Source organism: Nannospalax galili, unplaced genomic scaffold (genome assembly GCF_000622305.1).
Source record: "Nannospalax galili isolate Female #2095 unplaced genomic scaffold, S.galili_v1.0 scaffold543, whole genome shotgun sequence".
NCBI classification, from domain to species: Eukaryota; Metazoa; Chordata; class Mammalia; order Rodentia; family Spalacidae; genus Nannospalax; species Nannospalax galili.
Genome location: NW_008352270.1, coordinates 4,728,388 through 4,743,884, shown reverse-complemented (window position 1 = coordinate 4,743,884; position 15,497 = coordinate 4,728,388). Strand labels below are relative to the sequence as shown.

The window sequence follows — 15,497 nt, the reverse complement described above, 5'->3', positions numbered from 1 at the left end:
GTGACTCTTCAACATTGTGTCATTCCATCCTTAAATAATTCAAGGTACTTCTATAAACAATAATGATTCTTTCAAAACCAGCAATATTGTTTTCTAAAACATCTTTAATATAACTTATAAGAATTTTTGGTGGGGTGGAGAATTTGAGACAGGGTCTCCCTATAGCCCCCACCCCAAATCACTGGGTAGACCAGGCTGGCCACAGTCTCAGAAATCCAACTGCTTCTGCCTCCTGAGTTCTGGGATTAAAGGCATTAAAGGCATATGCCACCATGCCTAGCATAACGTACAAGAAATTTTTCTCTCAGAATATGTATTTAGTCCTCAATTTGAAGTCCCAGATTTCTTCATAACTGATTTGTTTTTAGTGAGATTTATAAGCAAAATGTAGGTTTACTACTCAGTTCATTTGAAGAGAATCATGTTCAACCAACATGGAAACTCTTTCTATAAAAGTCTTACTTATGAAGCACTTTTTACTGAATACCTACTGTATAGCATGTGCTGATCTCAGCACTGGGTACACCGAGATTAATGAGGTATGGTGTCTAAACCATAGGAACACAGCTGGCATCTTGGAGGACTGGGGGCAGCGAGAAGGTCCTGAAGAGCATAACTGAATTAGACATAAAAAACCTTCAGGGGCCAGGAATGATGGCACATGCCTTTAGTCCCAGCACTCAGGCGGCAGTGAGTTTGAGGCCAGCCTGGTCTCAGATCAGCCAGGGCTACATAGTGAGACCCTGTTTAAGAACAAACAAAACAAAGAACCAACAGATATCAACTTGGCCCAGATGGGAATTTCTAAAGGGAGGTGAAAAGACAAAGTGAATCCTTAATGGAGGAAATCACATGGTCTAAGTCATGGAGGTAAGATACTGTATGATCTACGAAGGACTGGAATGGTGGGAGATCAAGATGGAAAGACAGGACTCATGCAGTCAAGACTCATGCTTGTAAGGAGCTCGAGGAGCCTATGAAAAATGGGAAGTCATGGAGGGGCTTTGATGAGAAATGAACTGATTAGATGTGTGTTATTTGCCCCAATGCTGCTTAAGTGAAAACTTTAAATAGGATAAGACTGAAGTCTAAAGGTTCAGGCAGCAGGCTGTTGTTCAACTTGATAGTCACGATAATGGAGCTGGTGAGGAAGAGAAGGCTTAAAATATTTAAGGAGTAAAAGTAGTAGAATTAAGATTTATTCATCAGTGAAGGAGGCCAAGTAGTTGGCAGAGGAATGAAGGACAGCACCATCCAGGAACATGTTTAAAGGAGGCGATGACTTAGACATATTAACTAAATAGTAAATATTCAAGCCTGTAGCTTCTGGGAGGGGACTAGACTATTTTATCCTTAACAGTAAGGTAATTATTAAAAAACGAAAAGAACTGAGATTGCCCAGAACCAGTTAGAAAAAAAGAAAAAAGCAAGGTACAAGAGGCAAGCCCTAAGAGCGTTAGTATTCAAAGGCTGACAGAGCAAGAGAGCACCAAGTAGGAAACAGAAAAAGAAGGGTCGTAGAGATGCAAGCTGTGCTGTCCATTTTCCATCACTCTGATGAAGTGCTTGGGATAAACAGCACAAAAGGATGACTCATTAGCACACCTTTCAGTCCATAGTCTTTGACCCTGTTGCCTTTGGGTCAGTAGTGATGTAGGACATCATGTGGAAACATTTGACAGAGGAATCTACTCCTTATGGTGGTCAGGAGGTAAGAAAGAAAGAGGAAGGGAAAAAAGAGAATGGATAGGGACCCAGTATGAATAAGTAGAAAAGGCCTCCACAGGGTGGGATGGAGCATACGCTGGGGAGACAGACTTGCCAAGTGAAAGAATGGAAACAGCTAATGTGCCCCCTTTTCAAGAAGTTTGAAGGGAAGAGAAAAACAGATAATCCAATGGTAAGGAAGAGTAAATCAAAATTGAGTTGAAAGGGGACAGAAGAGGAAAGAATGTTTTTGTTGTTTTAATGAATTATTCAAACTAAACTTTTTACTGCTAAAAGAAAACGTTTTAGTACATTTCATGCTTTATTATTTTAAAAAATGATGACACGTTGTTTTAGGTTGATCACAATTACAGTGTGCATATCTGACACTAAACACTAAGCTGAGATTGCATTCCCTCCAGTTAGTGAGTTTGTGCCCTTATTTCTTTAGAGTCCTAGCATCAATGCTGAGATAAACTGCCTTGATATATTTCAGTTAGAGGGATATAATTTGATGGTTGCTGGAACCTTAAATGGAATGATCATCCTATGGAATTTTATAACAGCTACTGTTAAAGAAATGTAAGTATGTCTTTGCCCTAAATAATAAGAGTTTTACTCTAGAAGAGTCAAAATAGCAAGCAATACTCAATAAAGAAGTGTTCAGTAATGGTGACATGGTGGTGATAACCTTCAAGAGAGGCTTTCCTGGAGGCAATATTTATGAACAAACTATGTTTTTCCATTATATGTACATATATGCATATATATAACTGCAAATATACACAATTAAATATTTGCAGCTCCAAGAATGTTCACCTTTATATGAGCATGTGTTCTCTCCATTGTGATATTGTCTAATTTTTGGCCTCAACAAATGATTTAAAAGCATGATAATTTCATCCACTATCCAGTCATTTACCTGTAATCCCATTTGATTGCTGCCCAGTCTCTTCAAGCAACACAGTGCTTAATACTCCTTCCCAAACTACTCCTCCCCCAAGCTTCTTCTCACTTTGTATTTCTAGTGCCACCAATGTCTACTCAGTCACCAAAGTCAAATGGTGAGAGGCATCCCAGAAGACTTTCCTTCCCGTTCACATCAACACATCCACTTTATTGCATGGTGGTACTATCAAGGTCCAAGGTGCAATTTTTCATCTTCTGTTGAGATGCTCTGGATCACACTTTGAGTCTTTACCACCTCCCTGCAACTTTTCATCTCTAGAAGTTCTTACCATTGGTTTACAGGAACTAACTTGGTATCGTATTGGGTGTATGGATGAATTATAATAATAAGATGTCTCTACTTGTATACTTGAGGTGTATACAAGGCTTTGTATGAACAGCATATATCTAGGGGGCTTGTAAAATTACTTACAAATACAAAGTGGCCAAGAGTCTTGATAAACCAAAATAAAATCAAGTTTAGCTAAGCTTTCAGGGGAGGGAAAGAGAAAGGAGAGGAAAGGGAAACATGGGAAAGGATGAGGGAAAAGAGGAAAGTGCAAAAGCAATCTCTGCTGCTAGTTACAGGACACTGCCTGCCACTACACTAGCTGAACTCCATGTCCATTTTCCATCAAGTGTTGGGGATTACTTTTATCCATGATTTTATAGGAAATAGCCTTTTCCTATTTGAGACCTGGATCTAGTCTCTTAAAGCTGTAGTTGAAATAGCAGTTTCTTCAAACCCCTTGCTCTGCCTCCCAACTCTTTGGAGAATTCCTGGACCCTGACCCAACAACACTTGTCATTTTTTTATCCCTAATATTTAATGTCTGCCCTTGGACTTCTCTTTTTTTAAAATAAATAATTTACTGAGAATTTCATATATGCATATAAGGTGTTTTGATCAAATCCATGCCCACTCCCTCCCCTCCAACTCCTCCCATATCTCCCCATCACTTTTTTTCTGATAACTTCATGTACTCTTTCTTCTTCTTTGATTGATTGATTGATTTTTATGGGGCTTTTGGCTACTGTAACATCCCCGCCCCCAAAGAGGTAACCCTGAACTCTTTTAAGGATTAGATACAGGCTCCCAAATACTTTCAACATTTTTGGCTTTTGAAACAGAGTATGTTTCTAAGAGGCCCAAGGACATTTGGATTTTTAGCCAAGAAACTGGCTGCTTTTCTTTGAGGTCTTTTTACCCTAACTGCCTAGCCAATCCCTACCTCCTATTCTTATCACACCATCCTCTGAAGAGGTTACCCAAATTGCCAATAGGGAATAGGGACGCAGGCACTCTGGCTTCTTCCATGCTGAACAGGGACACAGGGTGAGGCAATTGGAGTACCCCTTCAGTGGGTCTATCTAAAAGACCCCCAAATTGCATAACTCTTATCTCTAAGGGGAAAAGAAAGTCCTTGAATCATGAATAGGAGATGTGAAGGAGAAGTAAAGGCAAGAGTAATTAGCATTACAAGTTCTAGACAGGGAACTAGAAAATGGACTTTTCTTGAATGCTGTATACTTTTCATTTAATACCTGTGTCCTCACATACTGCACAGTTCCTCACCTTCTTATTAACAGTTATCATACTCAAGGTGTCAGTTTGTCTGACTCACTACTAAGAAAGGCGTGTACACTGAAAAGTCCGGTATTGATGTCACATTGAAAAGAGGAGGCAGCTCTCCTGAGACTTCCCAGTTTCAAAGAAGACATCCTTCTTGCTTAAGCGCCAGGCATTTTGCCAAGGGATGCATGCAAAGCCAGCACTCAGTAAGAGAAAAGCAACTAACTATGGTAGGTTATATGCTGCTCCCCTTTCCTATGGGCAGATGAGTATATAAAAACAATTGGAGGCAGGTGAGATGGCTCAGTGGACAAAGGCACCTGATGTCAAGCCCAAGGACTTGAGTAGAAGGAGAGAACTGACTCCCTCTAGTTGTCCTCTGACCTCTAGACAAGCACCATGACAAGGGCACCCTCCCCACGCACACATGAACATTCACACAAAATAAATAAAACAAAATTTAAAAATGTAAAACATTTCGGTCCTAGGGAGATAGCACATATAGTAAAGTGATTGCCTTCCAAGCACAAGACCTCAAGTTGATCCCCAGAACCTATACTTTAAAAAGCCAGGTGTGGTAGTATGTACTTGTAATCACTGTAAAAGTAGAGACAGGTAGATCCCTGGGGCTTGCTGGTTACCAGCCAGCCTGGCCTACTTTGCAAGGTCCAGTGATGAACCTTGTCTCAAAAGAGAGACAGAGAAAGAGAGAGAGAGAGAGAGAAAGAGAGAGAGAGAGAGAGAGAGAGAGAGGGGATCTAGAGAGATGGCTCAGTGGTTAAGAGCACTGGCTACTCTTGCAGAGGACCTGGGTTTCATTCCTAGCACTCACATGGTAGCTAGCAACCATCTGTAACTCCAATTCCAGAGGATCCAACACCCTCTTCTGACTCCATGAGCACTGCATGACATGGGTACACTTAAACACATGCAGGCAATATACTCAAACACGTAAAATAAAAATAATAAAATATTTTTTAAAAAGAGGTGAACAGTGCCACAAAGTTGTCCTCTGGCCTACACACACATGCACATGGGGAATGAGCACTTGAACACACACATGCTAAAATTTTGGTTTTGAATCACTAGAGTCTTTTGGAAAACACACAATTTAGTTCAGAACTGTGCATTGGATTCAATGGTTCTAAAATTGAACATAATTTCCATAGTTAAGACGGAGGTCATTCCTTCATTCATCTCCAGCTTTGCCTGACTCCTTAACCAGCCAGGGAGGAACTGCCCTTCTCTCTCTGCTCAGAACCTCATGCTTTGCAGGTTTGAACTTGATACTTTTCTTGTTAATTGATAACCTGCTTTATGATTTATTGAAGAACAGAAATATCTAGAAACTTTGAGCTCAACATGTCATTGAGACCACAGGCTTCTCTTGATCTTGGTGAGACTCCTACACCACTCTGTTCGTCTACTTTTTGTTGCTGTAACAGTGACCTAAGACAATAAACTTTATAAGAAAGGTCTGTTTTGGTTCATGGTTTCAGAGGTTCAGGGGATCCATTGACCCCGCTGTTTTGGGCCAGCAGCTCACAATAGGAATGAATGATGGAATACTTCATGGTGGGGAAGCGAAAAAGGAAGAGAGGAAGAGGGGCCCACAGACCTTTCAAGCATAAATCCCTCAATGAGTGAAAAACTTCCCACTAGGCCCCACCTCTTAAAGGTGCCACTACCGCCCTGAGGGTACCAAGCTAGGGAGCAAGCATTTAACATATGGGTCTTTGGGTGGGGGGAATATTCCAGATCCAAATTTTAGCATTCACTCATCAGCTCAAATTAGCAGAAGTAATTTTCCTCAAAGGAAAGGGATTTTGCTAGAAGATCAGTTTTCTCTAAGGAAGGCAAGGTAAGCTTGTAGAGATCAGGCATGAAGTACTAGGGCAGGTGCTTATGGACTATTATTCTATTCCCAAGACTCCACCTAGAAAGTTCTGTGGGATCTGGGTCCATGGAAGACTGGAGCAGCAAAAGCAATAGCATCACTGTTACCTCTTCTCCCCTCAGTTATAAATTCCTTGAGATTAGGAATCACTTTTCATTCAAATTGTCAATCCATGTATTCAGAAAATTCTGTTGTTTCAAGTATATGAAACTTCCCTGTGCTTCCTCCACAGGATTATATAAAACAGACTCTTTGACCCGTAGGCAGGAAATGTGTGTAGTTAACTGGGTTAAAAGATGTCTAGATTAGCTGGGTGTGGTGGCACATGCCTGTAGTCCCAGCACTTGGGAGGGAGAGGCAGGTGGATCTCTGTGAGTTCAAGGTCAGCCTGGTCTACATAGTGAGTTCCAGGACAGCTGGGGCTACAGGGAGACCCTGCTTCAAAAAGACCAAAAAAAAGACGTCTAGATAGCCAGTGATGGTGTGATTATATAAACCCTATTCAAGAAGGCATGTTTAGATTCTGCCCCTCTAGGTGTTTGTGTGCAATGCTGACATTTTAGGAGTCAGTTAGGTCTGCATGGGATTTACAGTGTAAGTAATGCATGTTTATTAACTTGGCAGTTTATCAGATAAATGCATGCTTGTTTTCAGATACCGACCTGAAGACTGCTTCACCGTGGATCCTGATTTGGACCCCAAACGCTTTCGGATTAATGACATAATGTTCCTCTTCCGTCCTCCTGACTGTGTAAGGTAAGTCAGAATTTTGTGATTGAGTGGCACTGTCTGAGACTCAGGTAGATGACAAGTTGGCCATATCCCACCATTAAGAAAGGAATGGCTGAAGGAAGAAGGATATTGAGCTGACTCCTTTGTTTCAACTTTCCTCATTGCCATTGTCTTGTTGTGTGGACCCCAACCATGACGGCATCACTGTGTGGAACCTACCATGTCAGCATCACTGTGTGGACCCCTACTAGGTCAGCATCATCACTGTGTAGATCCTACCATGTCATCACCACTGTGTGGATCCTACCATGTCAGCATCACTGTGTGGAACCTACCATGTCAGCATCACTGTGCAGATCCTACCATGTCAGCATCACTGTGTGGACCTCTACTAGGTCAGCATCATCACTGTGTAGATCCTACCATGTCAGCATCACTGTGTAGATCCTACCATGTCAGCATCACTGTGTGGAACCTACCAGGTCAGCATCACTGTGTGGAACCTACCAGGTCAGCATCACTGTGTAGATCCTACCATGTCAGCATCACTGTGTGGACCCCTACTAGGTCAGCATCATCACTGTGTGGATCCAACCATGTCAGCATCACTGTGTGGACCCCTACTAGGTCAGCATCATCACTGTGTGGATCCAACCATGTCAGCATCACTGTGTGGACCCCTACTAGGTCAGCATCATCACTGTGTGGATCCAACCATGTCAGCATCACTGTGTGGACCCCTACTAGGTCAGCATCATCACTGTGTGGATCCAACCATGTCAGCATCACTGTGTGGACCCCTACTAGGTCAGCATCATCACTGTGTGGATCCAACCATGTCAGCATCACTGTGTGGACCCCTACTAGGTCAGCATCATCACTGTGTGGATCCAACCATGTCAGCATCACTGTGTGGACCCCTACTAGGTCAGCATCATCACTGTGTGGATCCAACCATGTCAGCATCACTGTGTGGACCCCTACTAGGTCAGCATCATCACTGTGTGGATCCAACCATGTCAGCATCACTGTGTGGACCCCTACTAGGTCAGCATCATCACTGTGTGGATCCAACCATGTCAGCATCACTGTGTGGACCCCTACTAGGTCAGCATCATCACTGTGTGGATCCAACCATGTCAGCATCACTGTGTGGACCCCTACTAGGTCAGCATCATCACTGTGTGGATCCAACCATGTCAGCATCACTGTGTAGATCCTACCATGTCAGCATCACCGTGTGGAACCTACCATGTCATCATCACTGCGGGGAACCTACCATGTCAGCAGCACTGTGTGGAACCAACCATGTCAGCATCACTGTGTGGACCCTACCATGTCAGCATCATCACGGTGTGGAACCTACCATGTCAGCATCACTGTGTGGAACCTACCATGTCAGCATCACTGTGTGGAACCTACCATGTCAGCATCACTGTGTGGAACCTACCATGTCAGCATCACTGTGTGGAACCTACCATGTCAGCATCACTGTGTGGAACCTACCATGTCAGCATCACTGTGTGGAACCTACCATGTCAGCATCACTGTGTGGAACCTACCATGTCAGCATCACTGTGTGGAACCTACCATGTCAGCATCACTGTGTGGAACCTACCATGTCAGCATCACTGTGTGGAACCTACCATGTCAGCATCACTGTGTGGAACCTACCATGTCAGCATCACTGTGTGGAACCTACCATGTCAGCATCACTGTGTGGAACCTACCATGTCAGCATCACTGTGTGGAACCTACCATGTCAGCATCACTGTGTGGAACGTAGATCCTACCATGTCAGCATCATCATTGTGTGGAACCTACCATGTCAGCCTCAGAGTCCCTTTATTTACAACAGAGGTAGAAACGGAACATCCTCATTTGACCACACTTTTTTTGTCTTTTTGAGACAGGGTCTCCCTGTAGTCCCGGCTGACCTGAACTCACTATGTAGACCAGGCTGGCCTTGAGCTCACAAGGATCCACCTGCCTCTGGCCCCCGAGTGCTGGGATTAAAGGTGTGCACCACCATGCCCTGCCTGACCACACTTTTAAGTCTTAGATAAAATCTAATACAGTAACCACTGATTGAAGCAAAAGTTAGGATTGAAGGGAGAAAAAAAAACAGAAATGATATTGTAGGTTTCGTCTGTCGCCTGGGACAACTGAGTAGTCTCCATCCACTTCTGAGACAGAATATCTAATGAAAAGGGTTTTTTTTTCTAATTTCTATTTATATTTGCTTAAGAACTCTATTTAGGTAATAGACAATGTTAAATGCATCTAGTAGAGAAATCAAATGTTTCTGTGCTGATTTGGGTTCACTCATTGCTAGATCAGAATATAGCACCTTCCCTATACCTTGTTCTGAGAATTCATCAGAATTATTTGGAGAATATTATCCAGACCTGTTTCTTGTATATCTGCACCAGCATACTAAGCTACTTTTCAGCCCATCCCCACAAAGCATAGCAGGGACAGGGTCAGGCCAGAAAGGACCACGCAATGTAAGAAGTAAACCAAGCTTGTCTGCACCTGCCACCACCCATCCCTGCATTTCAGTGTCTGAACCTCTTCAGTTCAATCTAGGCTTTGGCAGTGTGACGGCAGGCTCACCGTTCCTAGACCAAGGCAGCAAGGCCCCTTCACTAACGAGGCTCTCCAACGGTCTTCTCCAACACCACACTGACGAACACCCATGACACAGAATATAAGGTGTGACTGGCTTCTTAAGTGAGTGCCTCATCCACAGATGACAAAAGAAGATGGAATGAGTAAAGAGATGGTTCAGAAGTTAAGAGCACTGGCTGCTCTTGCAGAGGAACCTGGGTTCAGTTTCCAGCACCCACATGGTGGCTAACAACTACCAATAACTCCAGCTCCAGGGGATCCGAAGCCGCCTTCTGGTCTCTGTGAACACTGCAAACATATGGCATACTTAACATACATGCAGGCAAAACATTCATACACATAGAATAAAAATAAATAGATTTTAAAAACAAATTCTTTTTTAAAAAGTTAGATGAAATTGAAGCAGAGAAGGGCAGTCTGAGTAGGATGAATATTCAGCTGCCAGTCTGTGTTTCCTCCCTCCCCTTGTAGGAGATCCAGTCAGGATTCTGTATGCTCTTCAACCCAGTGTGATTCCAGCAAGGGTCCACAGAGCAGCAAGGTAAGTGAGAAACAGAAAGGGCATCTTCTTATTACAACCAGTGACTCAAAATTAGCGACACTGAGCATCCGAGCCCGTTCTCTGATGCAAGGTAAACTGGAAATATTTTATGTGCTCATATAAATTTTTTTCTGTTTTCTCTGAAAATCCATGTCTACATTGTTTTGTGTGTGTGTGTGTGTGTGTGTGTGTGTGTGTGTGTCTCAAGGCCGTCACACCTGTGAACAATCAATACATGGTCATTAATAAATAAATAAAATTATTAATAAAGTAAATTATGCATGTTCTTTTCATCCTCCTAAAATAATAATGTGATTTTTCCGAGTATCTCTTTTGCTAAGTGTTGTCACAGTTCACAGGGAGAAGAGATTACCTGTGATGTAATTGTATCACAGCCATAACGTCACACAGTGGCTTTCTAACTGCATTTTCAGTTTTAATTTTACATATTTTTACACATTGTTTTTCTAATGAGGATTTTATTTGAAGTCAAATTTTCACAGCAAAGGTTATTTTAAGAGAACTAGTATGACAGAAAGAACTAACTTATATGGATGGATGAACAAGCCAGGCAGAATTGCACCCAAACCCAAGTCTTTCGTGCATTGCCTAATAAGGTCTAGCCATGTCACTCAGAGCATTTTTGCTTTTTTTGATGGTACTGTGATACACACCATGACCAAAGCCAACTTGGGGAGGAAAGAGTTTATTTGGCTTACAAGTTCCAATCCATCACTGAGGGACCCTTGGGCAGGAACTCAAGGCAGGAACTGAGGCAGAGACCATGGAAGAGCACTGCTTACCAGCTTGCTTCCTCTGGCTTACTCAGCTGTCTTTCTTACATAGCCCCAGTCCACCTGCCCAGGGTGGGAAGTACCCACAGTAGGCTGCACCCTCCTGTATCAATTATCAATCAAGAAAGGGCCTCATAGACATGGCCACAGACCAGTCTGACCTAAGACATCTTCAGCTGAGGTTCCCTCTTCCCTGGTGACTCTAGGTTTGTGTCAAGTTGCCTGCTGAAGTTAACTATGACACCGAGTTTCTGTTTCCTTACCAGTAAGAATGGGGAAATAAAGACAAGTTGCATGGTTGTCAGTAGAGATAGAGACGTTATACAAGAATTGGGCATGCATTAGGTGGCATTATTAATGCTGTTCTTGAACCACTAGGAAATGTCATGCTGTAGCTTTCCTGTTTATGAATATGACAGTCTCTGAAATACAAAGAAATAATTTTAAAATGACTTGGACAGTAGTGCTTAGGAACGTCAATTCAGCTATCTGCAAAAGCTGTTCATTGGTAGGTCTCATTTCCTTATAATGTCATGGAAATGTCATCTCTTTCTTTTCCCCTCATTCAGGGAAGCAAGCAAAGTATTCAGGAGAATGAGGCCAAAGGTCAGTTCCACCACTCTTTAGAATAAAGCAGCTATTCTTTCTGTTTGTGGTGTTGGGATCAAGCTTTTACAACAGAACCCATAAGACTTTAGATTTTTCCAGTGATCCAGGATACTGTTTTCAAATGTTTTTTTGTTCTCTGCCTTGTGGGTTCTCACAAGTTAAAATAAATTCTGGAAGAGCTGGAGAGAGGGCTTGGCAAGTACTACCCCTTAGCTACACCCCAGTCCAACTAGCTCTTTTGTAACTGGGGACTTTATATGATAGAATACTCTCGATAGTTCTTATTGCAACTAAAGCTCTTTTTTCCTTTTTTATTGGATTTTTGTGCATTTCATACAAAACATCTTAATCATTTTTATTCCTTCCCCACAGGCATCCTCTCATAGGCCCCCCACGCTGGATTTCATACAGTCTGTCATATATGTTAAGGCCTAGCCAGTCAAGTTAGTGTCCCCAGATGTCCCTCAGTGCAAGTTCATCCCCTGGGGTCTGGTCAGCCTATATAGAGTCTTAAAATGTTCAGAGGACTGAATAGCCTAACAGGCTATTTCTGTTAAAACAAATCCTTTTCCCAGGCATGGTGATACAGGCCTTTAATCCCAGGACTTGGGAGGCTGAGGCAGGCAGATCTCTGTGAGATCAAAGCTAGCCTAGTTTACATAATGAGTTCCAGGCCAGCTGGGGCTGTGGGGAGTCCCTGTCTCAAAAATACAAAAATCACAAACCAAAACAAAATGATGCCTTGTCAGGGGATCAATGGGAGTGGGAGGGGGACAAGAAAGGGTAATGGGGCAACTTAGATACGTTGTACACATGTATGAAAACATTATCATGAAGCCCATTATTTTGGGTAATTACTCTATGTTAATGTTTAAAAGGTGACACTTCCAGAAACATTCTCAACACAGAAAAAATTTTGTTTTTCAAGACGTCAGTTCTATATTTTTAAAATCCAAAATATGACTGAGCTAGTCTCCAGTCCATTTTGCTAAAACTTATGCTAGGTTTATAAGCCATTCTAGATATATTAAAACTAACATGAGTATCTCTTGTTTAGCCACTACATGCAGCGTCCTCTAGAGGTTTCTACAATAGGACCAAAAATAAGCCTTTTTGATTTTTCCCATTGATCCAGGATTCCATTTTTCAAATGCTTTCTTGCTACCTGTCCTGTGAGTTCTCTCAAGTTAAAGTCTGGAGTGGCTAGGGAGATGGCTCTGGGGTTAAGAGCACTGGCTGCTCTTGCAGCAGACCCAGGTTTGGTTTCCAGCACCCACATGCTAACTACTGTCCATAACTCCAGTTCCAGGGGATCTGACTCCCTTTTCTGGTGCATTTAAATACATACACTTAACTTCATACACATAAAGTAGAAATAAATAAAAATTAAAAAATAAATACATTCTAGAGAAAATCCTGTATTGTTTTGCCATTTTCCTACCTCTCTCCTCTTTTACATTCCATAAGAATTGAAATTCTAAGTATTGCAAATACCATGGCAACTCACTGATTTCTCTAACAGACATTGCAGGAGAGCAACAGTCAGTGGCCAAAAAGCAGCCCATGCCTACCAACCTAATGGAAGCACAGCCTCCCATCCTGGTCACCGCGCACGAAGACGGACACCTCCGCTTGTGGACACTGGAGGTGATGGGGCTTGGTATCTGCCAGGACTTGGAAAGAATGGGACAGTAAAGTGGACAGAAATGAACAGTAGCCTTTCATATGGCAGTCAATTCAAATGTATTTCAATCTTCTAGCCAGATAGATGACTTTTCAACCTGCTCACTGACTGTGCTGCCAGACTTTACAATAGCCCAGTCTTGTAATTCAAGATATCAAATCATCACATCCATTAACAATGTCAGATCTTTCAAGCTGAGCTGTAAAGTCATGCTAATATTTTACTGGATATTTAAATGAAATGATATCGATAACATTATATTTTAAAATGTATAAAGGGCTGGGGAAATGGTTGAGTCAGTAAAGTGCTTGTCTTGACCTGGGTTCAATCCCTAGAACTGTGTCAAAAATTCAGGAATGATAATACACGCTTATAATCCCAGCGCTGGGGAGGTGGAGACAGGCGGATCCCTGGGGCTCCCTGGCCAACCAGCTAGCCTAACTGGTGAGCTGCATGCAGGTCAGTGAGAGACTTTGTGTCAAAATAAGGTGGATAGTGTTCCTAAGGAGTGACACCCAATGTTGTCGTCTGACACACACACAAACACAGGCATGTGCTCCTACATCCTATGTGCACATAAACACCATATATGTGTGTGTGTGTGTGTGTGTTTGTGTTTGTGTACCAAAAAGAAGAGTGTAAGAGCATTGATATGTTAAATATAAAATAATTTTCATTAACTTTTATTTATTTGTGTGTTATGTCTATGTGTGCGTATGTGTGGGCACCAACATGCCATAGTATGAGTGCAGAAGTCAGAGGACAACTTGGGGAAGTCATTTTATTCTTTCACCTTGTGGGTCCCAGGGATTAAACTCAGGTGGTCAGGCTTGGTGGCAAGCACCAAATCAGCTGAACCATCCCTCCAGCCTTAAAATAAATGTTTCATCATATAAAGTATTGGAGGGTAATATCGTATCACTTTGAATATCCTTATACATTCTACTGTGAGAGAAGATAGTGGCTTTAATTTCCCAGATTTCAAGTGATTTGGGGTGAAAGGTGGGCATTCCAAATTAAAAGCATAAATTAGGGGTCAGGGGCTAAAGAGATGGCTCAGTAGTTAAGAGCACTGGCTTCCCTTGCAGAGGACCCAGATTCAGTTCCTAGTACCCACATGGCAAATAACACCCATCTATAAGCCCAGTCCCAGTGGATCTGATACCCTCTTCTGCCCTCTGTGAGTGTTGCACACATGGTGCACTTGTACACAGGAAGGCAAAACACACATAAAAAATATCAGTCAATTAATCAAATTAGGAGCTAGCAAGATGTTTTAGTGGGTAAAATCGCTTGCCACAGAAAGATTAACCTGAGTTTAATCCCTGGAACCTATGTAAAAGTGGAAGGGAAGAACCAACTCCAGGAAAGTATCTTGTGATGCACAAAAGCACTACCACAGACACAAACACATAGACAATACACACTAACAATAATAATTATTAATAAAGGTGTATTTTTTAAAAAAATAAGGAGTACAGTGCCAGTCATGGTAGGGCACACCTTTAATCTCAGCACTCAGAAGGCAGAGGTAGGCAGATCACTCTGAGTTCATGGCTACCTGGATCTAGTAAGTTCCGGGCCTGCCAGGGCTACATAGAAAGACCCTGTCTCAAAAAACAAAAGTACAAATTAGGAGGCATTAGTACAGAAGACAGTGAAAGGGTTGTATGTAAACTGCCCATTGTGACAGTGAAATTCTTGGAGACATGAGGTATACATACTGTGATAAGGCCTCTTCTACAGGGAATCCAGGAAATGGCAACAGTGTTGTGTGATCCACACTGGGATCGACAACACAGAGCAGCATGGCTGTCTATCAGCTCAGTGCCAGTCTGTCCACGCATCCTAGCTTACTAGTAAAACCCCAGGTTTTAAAACAATCTCCAAGATGATCTTGGTATTAGTATGATACCCTTTTATCAGTAACAAATAGAAGAAAGAAGCAGAAGAGGTGGGAGTCAGGTCAAGTCAGGACACAAGTAGCAAGTGCAAATTCTGCTCTGTTACTCCCAAAGTGAGATAATATATATGAAATTCCTTCCCAGGGCTAGCTCATACCAAACACTGGAAAATATCTCTGAGTCTGAACCCCTTGCAATCCATTATCTAGCTCCAATAGTCAGATTTTTTTTTCTGCTAGGGAAATATGCCTTTTGGAAACCATGGAAGTGCAGTTGAACACGAATGGAATGCTTCAAATGTGTGAGGCTTGTGTACAGCTTGTGAGACTGTATGATTGGAAATTCCTTCCAAGGAATTGCATAAAAACAGCCATGGAAGCCAGGCATGGTGTCACATGCCTGTAGTCCCAGCACTTGGGAGGCAGAGGCAGGTGGATCTCTGTGAGTTCAAGGCCAGCCTGGTCTACATAGTGAGTT

The 15,497-nt window shown here is 42.4% G+C and overlaps 1 protein-coding gene across 2 annotated transcripts in view; it reads left to right on the top strand.

The window, feature by feature from the left end:
* The window catches only part of Wdr64 (WD repeat domain 64), a 159,834-nt gene that overhangs the window by 120,556 nt on the left and 23,781 nt on the right, over positions 1–15,497 (top strand). Inside the window, exons 16-21 of one of the 2 annotated variants that reach the window (XM_029554115.1) lie at positions 2,159–2,289; positions 6,780–6,881; positions 9,960–10,029; positions 11,393–11,433; positions 12,052–12,065; positions 12,955–13,079. In XM_029554115.1, the coding sequence (XP_029409975.1) occupies positions 2,159–2,289; positions 6,780–6,881; positions 9,960–10,029; positions 11,393–11,433; positions 12,052–12,065; positions 12,955–13,079 (483 nt within the window). Of the gene's footprint in view, positions 1–2,158; positions 2,290–6,779; positions 6,882–9,959; positions 10,030–11,392; positions 11,438–12,051; positions 12,066–12,950; positions 13,080–15,497 lie in introns of both variants that reach the window. The other variant, XM_008849176.1, reaches the window with a different exon arrangement.